General features: G+C 43.2%; 1 protein-coding gene across 1 annotated transcript in view; it reads left to right on the forward strand.

Moving 5' to 3' along the window:
• The window catches only part of Faxc (failed axon connections homolog), a 64,641-nt gene that overhangs the window by 16,682 nt on the left and 32,453 nt on the right, over window positions 1-15,506 (forward strand). Inside the window, exons 3-4 of the mRNA XM_004645923.2 lie at window positions 2,292-2,488; window positions 10,815-11,038. Of these exons, the coding sequence (XP_004645980.1) occupies window positions 2,292-2,488; window positions 10,815-11,038 (421 nt within the window). The remainder of the gene's footprint in view (window positions 1-2,291; window positions 2,489-10,814; window positions 11,039-15,506) is intronic.

The following is a 15,506-nucleotide window of genomic DNA, read 5'->3' on the forward strand; positions in this document are numbered from 1 at the left end:
TTTTTTGTGGAACCAGGGATTGAACTCAGGCCCTTGCACTTGCCAGGCAAGTGCTTATTCTACTGAGCCATCTCCCCAGCCCAAAGGATTTTTTTTTTTTTTTTAAGTGTGTTCCTCTTGATTCATTTTCAGAGTGCCAACTTAAACTTGGATAGGTTGAATTTATCCAACCCACCTCTGGCAGGTATACTCAACATGCTGTATAAAGTATAACATTCAATTTATTGTTTCTTTCTCAAGAGAGTTTTCTTCAGTCCATTAAGACCCAGCTCCCCGTGCATGGGCTTTGGTGGAGGTTGTGGGGCGGCACCAGCAGGTCTAAATAGGGATGGAGGAGCTTGGTCCTTGTGGGCTTCACAAGATGGATTTGTAACCACTTTGCTATGAATGGCACAACTCACACAGTAATGCGGCTTCATATACAGCTTGGGAAGCACATAACCATCAAAGACACTTGCTTTGGAAATGTCCCTGATGGGGGCAGCCTCCACTATGTTCCAAATGATAAATTTCTCAATGGCCTTATCCTTGGGTACGCACCAGGCACGGTTCGTGCAGTGAATAGGCTGCACATGACCTCGGCCCTTTTTGGCATGATTGTTTTTCCTTTTTTTTTTTTTTTGTCATCTTGGAAAGGAGGACTTGAAAGGACTACTATGTTATTGAGCTAGTTTTACTTAGCAAACTTATTTTGAGATTTATTCATGTTATATGGAAAAAAAAGTTCTTTCTTTTTTTTTGACTGTATCAGATAGGTGAGATTTGTTTATTCACTTACCTTTTTCTTTGTCAGTCTCACTCATGCTAGATGAGTGATTGTGCAGCTATCATTGAATTATGTTCCCGGTCCTTTAAGTTTTCTTTTCAGACAGGATTTCATGAAGTTGTCCAGGCTGGACTTGGACTTGCAGTCATCTTACTTAGCTTCCTGAGTAGCTACAACTACAGGCAGGTGCCACTGTGCTGGACAGGTGTTTACCTCTTTCGGGTATTTGTATCTGATAATTGTTAGTAACTTTTATGAACTTTTGCATATATGTCTTTGCATAGGCATATACTTTTTGTCTTGTGGATAAATGCTTAGGAGTAAAATTTTTTGCTTGTAAGACAGGTGCATATATTTCTTTTTAAGAAGCTTCAGATGGTTTCCAAGTGCCCGTATTATTTAAAACTTACACCTGCAGTGGTGAGAGTTCTGCTCTAGGAGCAGTATTTGTCATTCTCCAACAGTGGTTGGACTATTTGAATGAGGTACAGGGGAGAGTTTGTAAAACTGAATAATTTAGGTTGTAGGTTGCAGAAAATTACATTTTAACAGTCAGCGCTGAGGCCTACATGATCCTAATTACTGAGAGTACTGAAGACATGGAATCATGACTGCAGTCCCCTCTATTACTGTGGTTTAAGGTTTTTGACTGCAAGGGGTAGCACATGTCACTTTGTAGTTTAAGTGTTTGTAAAGTCCATGAGCTTAGTTGCCTACACTGTTTTAGAATCGGGCAAAATGACATCGAGACGTTGCCTCTTCTGAGACATTGCCCTTCTAGCATGTGTTACAAATCAAAGGGAAGATTGTCAAGAACACAGATTTGTAGGTGCTGTTTCAAGGATTCTGAGCCTGACGTCTGGGGTAGGACCCAGGAATTACATTTTAAGAGGCACTGTAGCACACTGGTGATAGCTAAGCATCGTGTTTGCTGGGTAGTGACACTAAGCATTGCTCAAGGATTAGACACTGGATTTCAAATGTGTTCTTTGGTTGGTAGCCTTGTCAGATAGGGCTCTTCAACCATTGTTCATTTTCACTTTATGTGTTTTTTGATAGTTTATACATTCTAGTTAGCCAGACCATTCCTAGGATCATTCCAACCGTTTCAAACCCTCCTCTTCCCATCTATTTTCTGCTCCTACCCCAAGGTCTTTTTTTTTTTAAATGTATTGGTACAGTGTCTCACTATGCAGCTCAGACTCATAGTGATCCTCCTGTTTTCAGCCTCCCCACTGCTGGGATTGCAGGCATGTGCCACCAGGCCCAGACTCAGTGACCAGTACACGCCGGGGGGTGGGGCCAGCGTGGCATGGTTTTTTCCTTTTCCATCAACCAGAATCCAGAATTCATGATAAAGTTTATAGGAGTAAGTTGGTAAGATTTTTTATGGCTTAAAGCTGAATTCATTTACTTGAATAGTACAGCCACTATCATATAAAGCTGGAATGTTTGTTTCTGTTAAGCACACAGTGGAATTCAAGTAAAATAATATTTTTCTCTTTTAAAAATATACCCTGTTTAGAACTATTTTGGCGGAAAACTGTCTGCTCAAGGGAAAATGCCTTGGATTGAATATAATCATGAAAAAGTTTCTGGCACAGAATTCATAATTGACTTTCTGGAAGAGAAACTTGGAGTGAATTTAAACAAAAACCTTGGCCCACATGAAAGAGCTGTGTCTCGAGCGGTGACCAAGATGGTGGAGGAGCATTTCTACTGGTGAGTCCTCATCCTTTTGGAGAAACCCGAGTTCTTTCAGGTTTTCCTCCCACCCTTTCAAAAGTTCTCTGTTAACAGTCTGATGAGAAGTTTGACTGACTTCCGGTCAGCGTTACCATGGTAACAATTCTGGGTATCTAGACCAGTGATCAACAAACGTTTTTATGCAGGGGACCAGCTAGTAAATATTTTGGCTTTGTGGGCCATGTGTCTTGGATGAAACTACTCATCTCTGCTATTGTATCCTGAAAGCAGCTGTAGACAATATGTCAGTGCATATGCCTGATTGTGTTTGGCAAAACTTTATTTATTTATTTACGGAACTGGGGATTGAACTCGGTCCCTTGCGCTTGCCAGGGAAGCACTTATTCTACTGAGCCATCTCCCTGGCCCTCAGCAAGACTTTATTATGGACAATGAAACTTGAATTTTGCTTAATACAACGTAGGATTCTTTTGATTTTTTTCGGTGTAAAAATGGGGGAAAATTGCAGTTTTCTAACTGCAGTGTGCTTGCCTTTGGTCCAGGCTGGAGAACTCATCTTTGAGGAGAACACTTCAGCTGGTTGAGTTCAGGGCTTTTCACCAACACAAAGTGCTGAGCTGAAGTACTGTGAATCCGGTATCCAGGGTGAGGCATGCAAGACGGAGGCAAGGTGGAATTCATAGGCAAGGGAAGTCATACGAGCTTTGTGAGCTTACTGCCCATTTTCCTGAGGTAGTAAGAGTCGTGGTCTAGAAGCAAAGCACACAGCCTGTAGATTCTTTGCCCTGATTGCTGGCTCCCATTTGCGTTCCCCAAGTTTGACATGTCACATAGGTTGTGCTGTTGTGTTTGTTTCTCCTGTTCTGCTTGTGGTGGCCCTGAGTTGGCTGCAGCCCTGCATGAATGAAGCGGATCTGATGTCTCTTACCTTGCTAGTGAGTTTGTCCCATGAGCCTTTGCTTGTTTGTTCATCTATTTTCTGGCATTTTTGCCTTTTCCTCTGTATCTAAATAGATGAGAGAAAGTCTCTTCCTGATTTCTAGAAGCCTTATCTTGTTCAGAGATTTAATGAAGGATTGCTAAGCCCACTACTGACTTTACTGCTGTGGGGCCAGCAGGCTTTCTAACTTTCTAACTGCTTCCCTCCCCTCTAGAGGCTCCCCTCCACTGAGGCTGATGGGAGCAGTGCTTCCTCATTGGCTGCCTATCTCACCCATTCTGCTCTCTTTCCAGATGGAAAACTTCTTCCTTTCTCTGAGATGTTAACCAACCCTCTATTTTCCTTTTCTTCTTTCTACTTTTGTTTCTTCTTCAGCCTACTCTGGGCCAACCAAGCTCCATTTCCTCTTCCCCCTCACACTGGCAGTGAGGAAGTGGCAAGCAAAGGGCGAACCAGTGGAGAGGGCAGAGGTAAGGGTTCAAGTCAGGGTGGGACAGATCAGGAGCAGTATCCTGGAAGGAACCAGGGTCTTTCCCTTAGAGCTGCTGCACTCTTAGAGTTCAGGAGTCATGGTGGGGCCCAAAATGTATGACTTGTTCGGCTTCTGGACAAAAGCCTGTGGGAGAGAGCCCACTTCACTTGTCAGCTCTAGACCCAGCTCTGCAGTGAGGGGGGAGCCACACAGATTCCTTCCAAAGCAGTACCTTCTGGTAGATAGGCTCCTTGATGTGGAGAACTGTGTGTCACTTTCCACCACCTGAAAGGGTAAAGGCCCTACATACATTGGCTATAACTCCTAGAGTTCCAGAGTGGCAAAGGGAACACATGCTCTGCTTAAAAGCTTTTGATTCAGCAAAGTTCCCAACTCCTACATGTCACTGCCTTTTGCTCTGGGGTGTGCATCATTTTATATAGCTTTAATGTCTGTAAGAAGCTCATGACTGTCCTCCACTCCCCATCTCTTCTTAACCAGCTTCCAGCTAATACGGGTGGGGGGCAGACTGTGACTGGGAGGTAGGAGAACAGGAAAGCTGACTGGTGTATCATGCAGGAAAGGATTAGGTTATGCACCAAAAGCTTTCAAATGCTTGGAGATTCGCTTGGATTATATGTAGATGTGTCTAAGAGTAATTCTATTCCTCTAATTCATTTTTTAGTTAGAAAAATATTTTTTGGGTGAGCTCTTCTTTCTTATTTGTTTATGATCAAAAGCTTAATCTCTAGTAGCAGAAGGAAAACCAAAGCTGTTTCTTCAGATTTCCAAGGCCTTAGCTGTGGACAGTCTCCCACATGGTTCCCCCTAGTTCCTGTTCTCCTTCCTGTCTTCTGGTCCCAGAGCCCTTGAGCAACTCCTGCACCTGTGGAAGTGTGGGCCTGGCATAAGGTTCTGTTCTCAATGTGAGGGAGAACATTAAGAGCATGAGTTTTCCATGAGATCTTCTTAAATTTTGACAATCATTGTGCCCCTTGCTTTCCAGAGAGGTGGGAGAGGAAATTCAGTAAACTCAGTGTTTAGCTCAGTTACTTAATGATGGAGGTGGTGCTGGTGGTTAGATATGTTTTATTTTAGCCTGAAACCATAAAATGTTCTAATCTTCTGAAGAACAAAACTATGCAAAGCTGTCATTATTATGAAATATATAGTGCTAAGCCTTGTTTTAGGATTGTTCAAACAGGCGCACTTAGGTGTAAAATCAGTGCATTTCCTTGCATTCAGAATCTACACAATTATGTCAGTTGCACTGTAAAAGCTATTACTGAAGATAAAGATTTTTTTCTTATCCTCTTTGCTGTACTGAATGTTTAAGTTAGGTCCAAGGCAGGGAAGCTAATGTAAAGAAATGTCTGGGAGACAAGGATTAAATTAATGAAATTAAATTTTGGCAGCATACTGTAGTTTTTATGTGACATACTGCCCCCATGAGGACAGCAGTGTGTTTTTTAAGATTTCTTCCAACCCCATAGAGAGGTGTGTGGGACATCACTGTCAGATTGTCTTAGTCATAACATTGTCACCCATAAAAATATAGACACTCAAATTTGCTTCTAGGTTGTCCTAGAATTTAAATAATTTAAAGCATTTGAACTTGGCTTTTTTTTTTTTTTTTGTAAAGCTGGGAATCAAATTAGGGGCCTTGTACATGCTGCAAGGGCTCTACCACAGAGGTACATCCCTAGCCCAACTTGGCTTTTGATGTGGTCTCAGTGAGGGTGGAAGATGGGATGCTTTCATAAAACAATTTAGCCAAGAAAGTCTTGTGAAAGCCAAGACTCAGTCCCTGGTTACTACTGGCTCCATCTGTTCCTTTTTTACTCTCCTACTTCTTCCAGTTTGAGGTGTAGGAAGGGTTAATCTAATGCTGTGACATTATAGAAACATAGTGCAATCTTCTGCACCCTCAACACATGTTCAGGGTAGACACAAGGATGGAGCCCCATACCAAGAAAGGCACCCTCTGGACTTGGACAGCCACATTCTGAGGCTCAGAATGCCATGCTTTGCAGCTTCCTGCATATTAATATTCAGTTCTCCTATGGACCTGATATTATGTTAGGTTATAATGCCACACATCTTCACTAACCATTAGGGGTCAGCATTTCTTTGCTGTGTTCTTGATTTCTTTAAAAGTGTGCAAGCATGTTATAGTCTTCTGTCCTAAGATAATGGTTTAAAAACTGTTTGATCCCATTTTTGCAGGAAAGACTAGATACATTAACTGTGATAAAGAGGATGAGATCTCAACTTCCTGCATAGGCTCATAAATGATAAATTACTTTAATTGTTTAGCTTAGTCTGATTTCCAGTTGGCTTTCTCTGTCCTCTCCAGTTAATAAGTCATGATTTCCTGTGTGGGGGCCTCCCAGTGAGCAGTGTGGAGCCAGGGTTCTCAGAAGAGCAGCAACCCCTTCATTCTCCATAGACACATCTCTCTTTTTATTTTTCTACTTAATCCTGTGTCATCCCTTAGAAATACTGGTTGGCAGTAGTTGGCTCAGTGTGAAACTTTTCTTCACTCAGTCAGTGCTCCTTTCTTCAGCAAACTAAATGGATGACTGCCAGTGGCCAGGCACTGTGTTCCTGTCCTTCAGGGGCTTGGAAGCTGGGAACAAGAGCGAGCTTTTGAAATGGACAGTGCTTGGGAGAACTTGAAGAACTGAGGGGAGTCAGTGAGTGTCTGCTGGAGACAGGAGGCATTAATATCACGACAAGGTCTAGGGACAGTGGGAGTGGCTGGTGGTGAGGGACAGGCACAGGACAAGAAGGAAGTTCTCTGGGAGCAGCTTAGCCCATTCGGCTGCAGTAACAGCATGCCACAGAACAGAGATGGCTTCTCACAGGAGTGGAGGTGGAGAAGTCCGAGGTCAAGGTGTTAGCAGATTTGGTGTCTAGTGAGGTCCTGCTTACTGGCTCGCAGATAGCATCTTCTTGCTAAAATCTTAATGGCAGAAGAGGTAGGGGAGGTTTCTGGGCTCTCTGTCTCTGTCTCTGTCTCTGTCTCTGTCTGCTTCTGTCTGTCTCTGTCTGTCTCCGTCTCTCTGTCTCTGTCTCTGTCTCTGTCTGTCTGTCTGTCTGTCTGTCTGTCTGTCTGTCTGTCTGTCTCTGTCTCTGTCTGTCTGATATTACTGCCATGATATTAGGAATTGAGCCCAGGGCCTGGGGCATGCCAGGCAAGCTTTCTCCCCCTGAGCTATACTCCACACTCTTTTTAAAAAATTATTCTTTAAAAATTTTGCTAGGTTGCCCAGGATGGTCTTTAACTTGTGATCCCAAAATTCTGGGATATAGTCATGCATGAGCACACCCAGTTTAGGGTCATTTAGGAGAATATTAATACCTCTCGTGAGGGCAGTGGTCCTATAACCTAAGCACCTTCTCAAGGCCCCACTGCCTGACACCATCATGTTGGAGATGAGGTTTTACTAGGAACTTAGAGGAGGTATACTATTCTGACTCTAGCAGGGAGGTGCAAGTAAATCTGCATGGCTGGTGTGTAAGCTGCACAGAGACAGCACAGAGGTGAGGCCAGAGAACAGCAGACTGCAGAGCGGCTAGGCCACGGCAGCAGTGAAGATAGCGCCTGGGATTTGTGAAGAACAGTTTTGGAATTCTGGCTTGGGTGCCAGAGAAGCAGGTGTGAAAGGAGCAAAGATGAGGTAAATTTTGGGACTGCTGGCTTGTGTTTCCTGAGGCCGGTCCACGTGGAATCTATGCACCTCAAGATAGCAGTCTAGGCTCAGTGTGGATTTGGGGTAAGTTTGACATCTGAGATGTCAGTTTGATTACTTCTTGGGTGTGGGGTAAGTAGGTAGGAAGCTAGAAGAAAAAATTAACAGTTAAAAGCTTGGGAACGTGTGAGAAGTGGGAGGAAAAGCAGTAGAGATGTCAGCCAAGGGGAATTCCAAGGAAGAGGCCAGCAGTGTCTGGCGCTGCAGAAAGGTTTTGAAAGCTAGCTGTAGGAAGAAGGACTATTTGGATATTGAATCAAAGAGAGAAGGATTGACTTGCACAGGAGTGATTTTGGTGGAATGAGGGGAGTGGAAGTTCATATGGATGGAGTTATCAGAAACTAGCTGTGAGAGGAGGTGCATACTGGGTTGTAGTGGTATAGAGACAAGTGTGATGGGTGTTTTCTGTCTATAGTTGTTGATTTAGGAATGCATGATACATTCCTTTGCTTTAGTATTTATAGTTGATGCCTTTCTAGGCTTGGTCCATGAAGAGCTGGTCTGGACTTGATTTGCTTGACCAATATCACTGGTCTGTGATATTGGGGATAGTGAAAGCAAAGGAGGAAAGCAATGAACAAGAAGGCAGGAAAAAGGAGAGAGGAAGACCAGGCAGTTTCTGAAGTTATTTCTACCTACAGAACTCGGAATGAAGCCTGTGTTCCTTCTTCTGTGGTCTCCATGCAAGCTGACACTGCAGCTAGAGAACCTTACCCCTCTGAATCGATGGGGTCCTGTCCCTGCCGAGCCCTGTGGCCCGGAACAGCCCTCTCTTCTGTCCCTACCTGCTACTCCGCTATGTCCTCATCTTCTGTACACACCCTCATGCTCATTTCCTGCTCTGCAGAGCAAGCCTAAATCTTCAGGTGGAGCTCGGGGCCTCTGTGTGGTCTCTGCGCCCTGGTAGTGCTTCTTCCTGTATCTTGCTAAGCTGCCCTCACTTTCTAACTTGATCTTGAACTGTGATTTTTCTGAACACTGCTCCTTACCCCAGATGCCTCCTGAAGTGTCCTTTTCTCCTCTTACAACTTAAATATGGCCACCAGTTCTCCCTCTACAGTCTAAGCCTGTCTCCTGAGCTCTCAGCCTTATTACAGTAAGCATCTTCACTTTGGGCATCCACAAGACCATCAGATGCAACTGGTGAACTCATCTATCATTGCCCAGGTTTGTTCCTCCTGGTATAATATGGCACCAAGTAAGTTATGTCATTTCTTTGAACTGTCATCAGGCTGGGAGAAAGTGGCTACTTTCTTCTACTTGGTTCTTACGGCCAGCAGTCATGGACTGGTCGATCTCAGGGTTTCTCCTGTGCCTTCCATGCTCATCCCTTCAGCTGTTGTGTTCTTCTTTTGGCCCAATTGCCATGGTCTTCTAACCCATCTTCTTATCAGCATCACCACAAATCAGATTGTGTTTGTGGTCTGCTTAAAGCCTACCGGTTGTTATCCTTGGCTTTTGGAGAAAGTCGAACTCTCTTTGCCTCACGCTGTCCTGGCCTCCCCTCCAGCCCCATCTCTGCGAGATTTCCGGCTGTGCATCGGGTACCCCACTCCCACCGCCCCAGGGGTCCTGCGGGTCAGTGAGCAGCCCATGTTCTCCATGCACCCACCTTTGTCTCCTTCTAGTCATCCTCGAGTCATGCAGATGATAAAATCTGTATCACTGGCCCACAGGGAATGTAGTTTTTCTCCAGTTCAACCTGTCAGCTTATAACTATGGCCATTTTTACACTTGAGGTACTTCTGAGATGCTATTATTTATTGGTTGTGCTCAGTATTGGATGATTTAGTATCATCCTCAGACCATCATCAGCCTCCAAAATTATCAAAAGTTCTATAATCTTTTAATTGTGAATTTAGATCTAGTGCAGTTAGAGTCAGAGTTCTCAATTATTTTAGTGCCATGTGAAAATACCAGTAGAATTAGTGTTCAGTTATTCTAACACAGTGCAAAAATTGCCACCTTAATAATCATAGTCGTAAAAAGAAAAGCAAGTAGAGAAACATTTAGTTTTATGTTTATATAGAATTTATCAGAATAAGTGTGGGATGTTTTACATCAAAAGATCCACTCGATGCTTTTAACTGTATCCGCTAATCACTCACCATTGCAATATACTTTTTCTTGACTTCTCACTGTTTCATTTTAAGAAAGTTACTAAAAAGAGTTACATGAAGGTTTCTACCAATATTTGTGAGTTCTCTTTTAAAAAGGTAACAAAGCAATTATGGTTGTAGTATATAGAGTATGTTAAGTCGGTTATAAGACTTTGCAGTAAAAACTAGGAATGTTTAAAAAATGTAGACACTATTTTTTTTCTTATTTTCATTAATTAGAAGACAGAATCCTAACAAATCAAAACTGTAAAATGGTCAAAGTTTCAATCTTTTGTTTGTTTGTTTTTTTGAGACAGTCTCTCCACGTAGCCCAGGCTGGCCTCGAACTCACAGTGGCTTCCTCAGCACACAGTGCCCTCCTAGCTCAGCCTACGGTCACTTTAGAATCCTTAAGAACACAGTGAAGTACAGTAGATTTTCAGGAGAGCAAAGGATTTACATAATACTTATTTTATTTATGTATTTTTGTGGCCGACTCTTACAATGTGTATAATTTGTAATATACATGGAGAAGTATACCTTTTCCCTAATCATCTGTCACAAAGGCAAAAAAACCCCCAAAACATTAGAAGATCCTTTTATATTATGAAATAGAAGATTCGTAAAGAGCGCCCGAGAGCGTGCACTTGATCAGTACAAAGCACATACCTGTGGAAGTCGCTCCCGCCTGGTGCCATGTGTCCCCCTAGGAACTCACGTCCTGAACAAAAAACCTTAAAGTAGATTTCTTCTTGTTTTCTCTGGGGTTTTGCAAAGCAAAGCACAAGCTTGGCGCGGAGGGATTCCCGGAGGAGGAGTCCAAGTGTCGTTCCAGTCGAGGTTTGGCGGAGCTGGAACAGTGGTATCCTTACCTGGATTTTTTCCAATAGGCACCTAAGTCTAGGCATCCACTGCCACCTGCCGTGATATCTAGCATGCAGATTGCTCTTTGTTACAGCTGCCGTTATTCTGTTCCTCCAGCGTATGTAAATTGTGAATGATTCACCCAACAGCGGCTCTGTGGAGCTGACCCCTGCTTGATGCACAGCAGTAACTTGTTTCCACGCAATTCCAGGACATTAGCTTATTGCCAGTGGGTGGACAATCTCAATGAGACCCGGAAGATGCTCTCTCTTAGTGGTGGCGGTCCCTTCAGTAACCTGCTGAGGTGGGTCGTGTGCCACATAACGAAAGGAATTGTGAAGCGGGAGATGCACGGGCACGGCATTGGCCGCTTCTCAGAGGAAGAGATTTACATGCTGATGGAGAAGGACATGCGGTCCTTAGCGGGGCTTCTGGGTAAGGTGCCATGCCTTCTATTCTGTATTTCCTTATGTTTTGCATGTGTAGTAAAGCACTGATGATTTATTAACATAAAGTTTATTGTGGTTGGTTTGTTCACTTCCACCTATAGTTGCTGCCTCCCCTTTTATCCAAGTCCCCTAATTTCCAGGAGCACGTGTCTTTCTACTTAATTACTGGCATCTGACTGTTCTTCATGTAGAATGTGCAGCGTGCCTCTACATCAGTCTTTGGCTGTAATGATGCTGGAGTTTCTGGATGTTCCAGGAGAAAAGGGGGATTTTAAGCAAGGAAGCTTTTCTATTTACATACAGGCCAGGGTCGACCTTGGGAACACATCTGCTCAGATTAGCTGGTGTACCTGCCAGCACTGAGTCAAGTTTGAGAGACGTGTTGACAGAGCTGGTTCTGACGTGTGTGTGTGTGTGTGTGTGTGTGTGTGTGTGTGTGTATAGAACATTTGTCATTTCTCATCCCTTTCATTTCTGTTTGTATCCTCTGTCCTCTTCTTCTTTTTTGTTTTTTTGTACTTTAGGGAAGGGTCTACAGGGTGTTTAGGGTCTCACTACTAGATCGGACTCATAGTGATCTGCCTGTTTGCAGCTTCCCAAGAGCTGGGATTACAGGCGTGTGCCACCATGCCCAGTCTCAATCGCTGCCTCAGCAAGCCCCAGGGGCGGGGCTGGCACCGCTGAGCTATTTGGCCGGTCCTGGTCCTCTTCTTACTGGCATATTTTAGCTCTGATTTTGTATTTATTGCACACAGTGAGCTATCTTGTGTTGGGAAAGGCTCTCCAAAGGGAGCCGTCGATGTACACAGCTTTGGATGGATGCGCTCTTGCTCACCTGGCTGGTTCCAGGTGGCTGGAGCTGCTGTTCTGCTCTGGGCAGAGCTTGATTCTGAGCTGTGACAGTTAGCAAAGTGAGCATATGAATTCAGGATCTTCTGGATGTGAAATGAAGTCTTTAGAAATCTTTAGATGGGGGTAACTGTTGTGTAGCGAGCCAAGCCTGTTATGTGACATGTCCTTCGGGGGGTGTTATTTTTGTCTTCAGGTGAGTTTTTTCCCCCCTCCACTTGCCCTCCTATAGTGGCAGCAATTTCTAGATTCATCCTCATCCCCATTCTTGAGCATATTGTGTATCCCACCTCCATTAGAAAGTGGGATTTAGAATTTATTCTGCTGAAGCTCATCTGGGGTCCTGAGAACCGGAAGCTGTGCTGGTTGCAACCTGTCTCTAGCAGAATGACCTTGTCTGATGGGCTCTTTATTGTCTCCCATTGCAGTCACTTGGTAGGCCTTCAGTCTTCCCTCCGACCCCAGCCTACAAGTGACAAATCCTGCCAGCACTTCTGTCTCTTGGCTGGCTTTGCTATTTTTGTTACTGTCTCTAGGGGGATTGATATCGACTGGATTCCTTCAAACTCTGTCTAGCTTGAAGACCTACTGTTGTTTTGCCTCTCCGAGACTATGTGGGCCTGCTTGATTTAGAGATGAGTGGAGTTAGCCTTGGCTTGCTCATTCTTTTGGAAACTTAACACAAGATTCTTGGCCTCAGGATACCTGATCCACGACCTGGGTGCTTTCCTCCTTTACAATGCTTTGTTGGTTCCTCGCTGCTTCCTTCGCTGCCAGCTCAGGCTGTCGGGATTCCAAAAGCAAAAGGTTCAGGACCCAGAGTTATGGTACAGATTATGCCAATAAAGTGCTGCTCATCCTTAACAATGTAGCAGTGTTGGTTTCTTAGCCAGAGGGCAATGATCCTCACCTTTCTGGGGTGTTTCTGGATGAGAGAACCAGGGAAATAGCAGTAATAATGGTGAGTGACAGTGTTTCTCTGGCACTTAATGACCTAATGTGTTCTCCCCAAGTTTTGGAAAATGGGAGCGAAATGAATCACTGACAACTGGTCTGGACAATACTGCAAGGACACAAGTTCTCCTTTGTCTATGACTGCATTTGTTGCAGTTTCAGTTATCTGTGATCATTGAAGTCTGAAAATATTAAATGAGAAATCTGAGAAATAAACATGCAAGCTTTAAATTGCATGCTGTTCTGAGTGACGTGATGAAATCCCCATCTTGCTGCTCCATCTAGCCCAGAGCATGCATTACCTCTTTGGCCAGCATAGCCTTGCCCTGTACGTTATTGCCAGTTGGTCACTTGGCTATCGGATCCAGATTGACTGCTGTGAGGCATCGCAGCGCTTGCATTCGGTTAGTCCTTGCTTTGCTGAGTTAATGATGCTGGCAGCTTGGATATGCCAAAGAGAAGCTGTGGTGTGTTTCCCTTCAGTGGAAAGGTACAAGTTCTCAGCTTAATATGGAAAGAAAAGTCCTGTGCTGAAGTTGCTAAGGTCTCAGTTACTGTTGTGAATGTCTTGACTATGTCTAATTTATAAATGAAACTTTATCATCAATGTGTACGTATGAGAAAAATATAGTATATATAGGATTTGGTACTATCTGTGGCTTCTGGCATCCACTGTGGGTCTTGGAACGTATTCACTGAGGTTAAGCCGGGGGGGGGGGGAACCACTGTATCCTACAGTATGAGGACTGAGTGGATACTTTGTGTGAAATGCTTGCTGCAGAGTTCAACACATAAATATGAATAAATATTAGTGATCACTGTCGTCACTTTCACAGGTTTTTGTGTACGACATAACTTCATTAGGGACATTGTTTTCTGAATAAAAATGTGTTTGTAACAATTTTTTAAAAAATTTATTAGTTTATAGTAGAAGTTTGGAAAGCTTCAGAAATATAAGAAGTGGAATAACTCAATGTAATTTTATAGCCTGTTGCTAACCAGTTATTTTGCAGAAATTTCTAATATTTTATGCATAATTTGAATAAAGTACACACACTTATATATATTTTCTTTCTTTCTTTCAAAATATTCTATACTGAGTGACTATGGGCCTGGTGTCATACCGTGACTGAAAACTTTACAAGACAAAACCCCATTTGCCATTTTATTTATATTTATTTATTTATTTATTTATTTGGTTGTTGCAGGGTCTCACTGCGCAATTTGGACTCATGGTGGTCTTCTTGTTTTCAGCCCCCTCAGTGCTGGGATTATAAGCATGCGCCACCGCACCTGGACTCTGGGGCCAGCTCAGCCCGCCTGGGGGGGGGGGCGCGGGGGAGGCTGGTATCTCGTACTGGGGATTGAACCATGGTCCTTGTGCTTGCCTAAGCAGACACTCAGATAGTCTGCTGAGCTATCTCACTGCCCCCCATTAATCCTAAATTTCAGGTATAATCTTAAAGCAGACAGAAAAAAAAAATAGAATGAAAAGAAATTATACAGCTGCATCTGATGATGAGGGTGGGGAAGGCAGGCCACATGCAACCATTGGATACGAGATTAAAGTGTAGCTAGAAGATGGAATTGAGACTAAATCAAATAACAACCAATGTTTGACAGATAAAGAAATTGAGGGACAAAATGTTGGGATGATTTGCCAGTGGTCTTGCGACCAGTGAGAGGTGGAATCAGGGATAAAATCCTGGTTGTTGAACTCAAGACCCCCATTATTTTCTGACCCAGCTATTCCCCTAAAGTTCCTTATAAATCATGCTTGAAAGTGAAATAATTGTATTTTGTCAGGATAACCTTTTTAGAATATTTCCTAAAGTTACCAGAGCTTTAACTGGCAAGTTAAAGTGGAACGTCCAACGTAATTTTTAAATATACAGCATTAACTGGCCCCCAGAAGCTGAATGCAGAATTGAATATGGAGTGCTCCATTGATTCAGATTTCCTGACCTGTGTGTGCTGAATTTGTGCCCTTTCTGAGGACACTCACTCCCAAGACTTCAGCTCAAGCGCTCAAGTACTTAAGAGAAAAGCACTCTCGGAAAGGGCTGCTCCTGAGGTGAGCCAAGTGATACGTGGGATTTGGAAGCGAAAGCAAGAGAACTTCATTTCCAGCAAGCTGCTCTTGACTAATTAAAAATTTAGTGTGCTTTTTCTTTTGGCTGGTCTGAAGTGTCAGATTGAGTCAGAAAATAGCTCAGGCATCTTTGTTTTTCAGAGTGCTGTTGAGACGGTGTCAGCATGTTTTAAAGACACAGATTTGTTGGCTATTTTAATAAATATCACTGTGATCTTGACTACTTAATAGAGTAAGGAGGAAGCAAAGTAATATTTTCCTTCACAGGTAGTAAAGCAAATCCTTTACTGCTTTATGTCACCTTCCTGAGCAGGTATAATTACACAGAGGTATGGTTTTTAAAAATGATGATATTTTGATTTAGAAAAATGACTTTTTTCAATTAGATAGATATTTGGCTGATCCCAGTTCAGAGTTAAATCACAGTTCAAAGTTAAATCATAAATTAACACATTCTCAAAGAATAGCATGGTTAAGCCTTTGTGATTAGTAATGGAAAATCTTTAGCCCACTTCTTACTGGAAATGTCTTGGAGTTGTGTACTTTCAGAGTGAGGAGA

Source organism: Octodon degus, unplaced genomic scaffold, assembly GCF_000260255.1.
Source record: "Octodon degus isolate 3935 unplaced genomic scaffold, OctDeg1.0 scaffold00244, whole genome shotgun sequence".
Lineage (NCBI taxonomy): Eukaryota > Metazoa > Chordata > Mammalia > Rodentia > Octodontidae > Octodon > Octodon degus.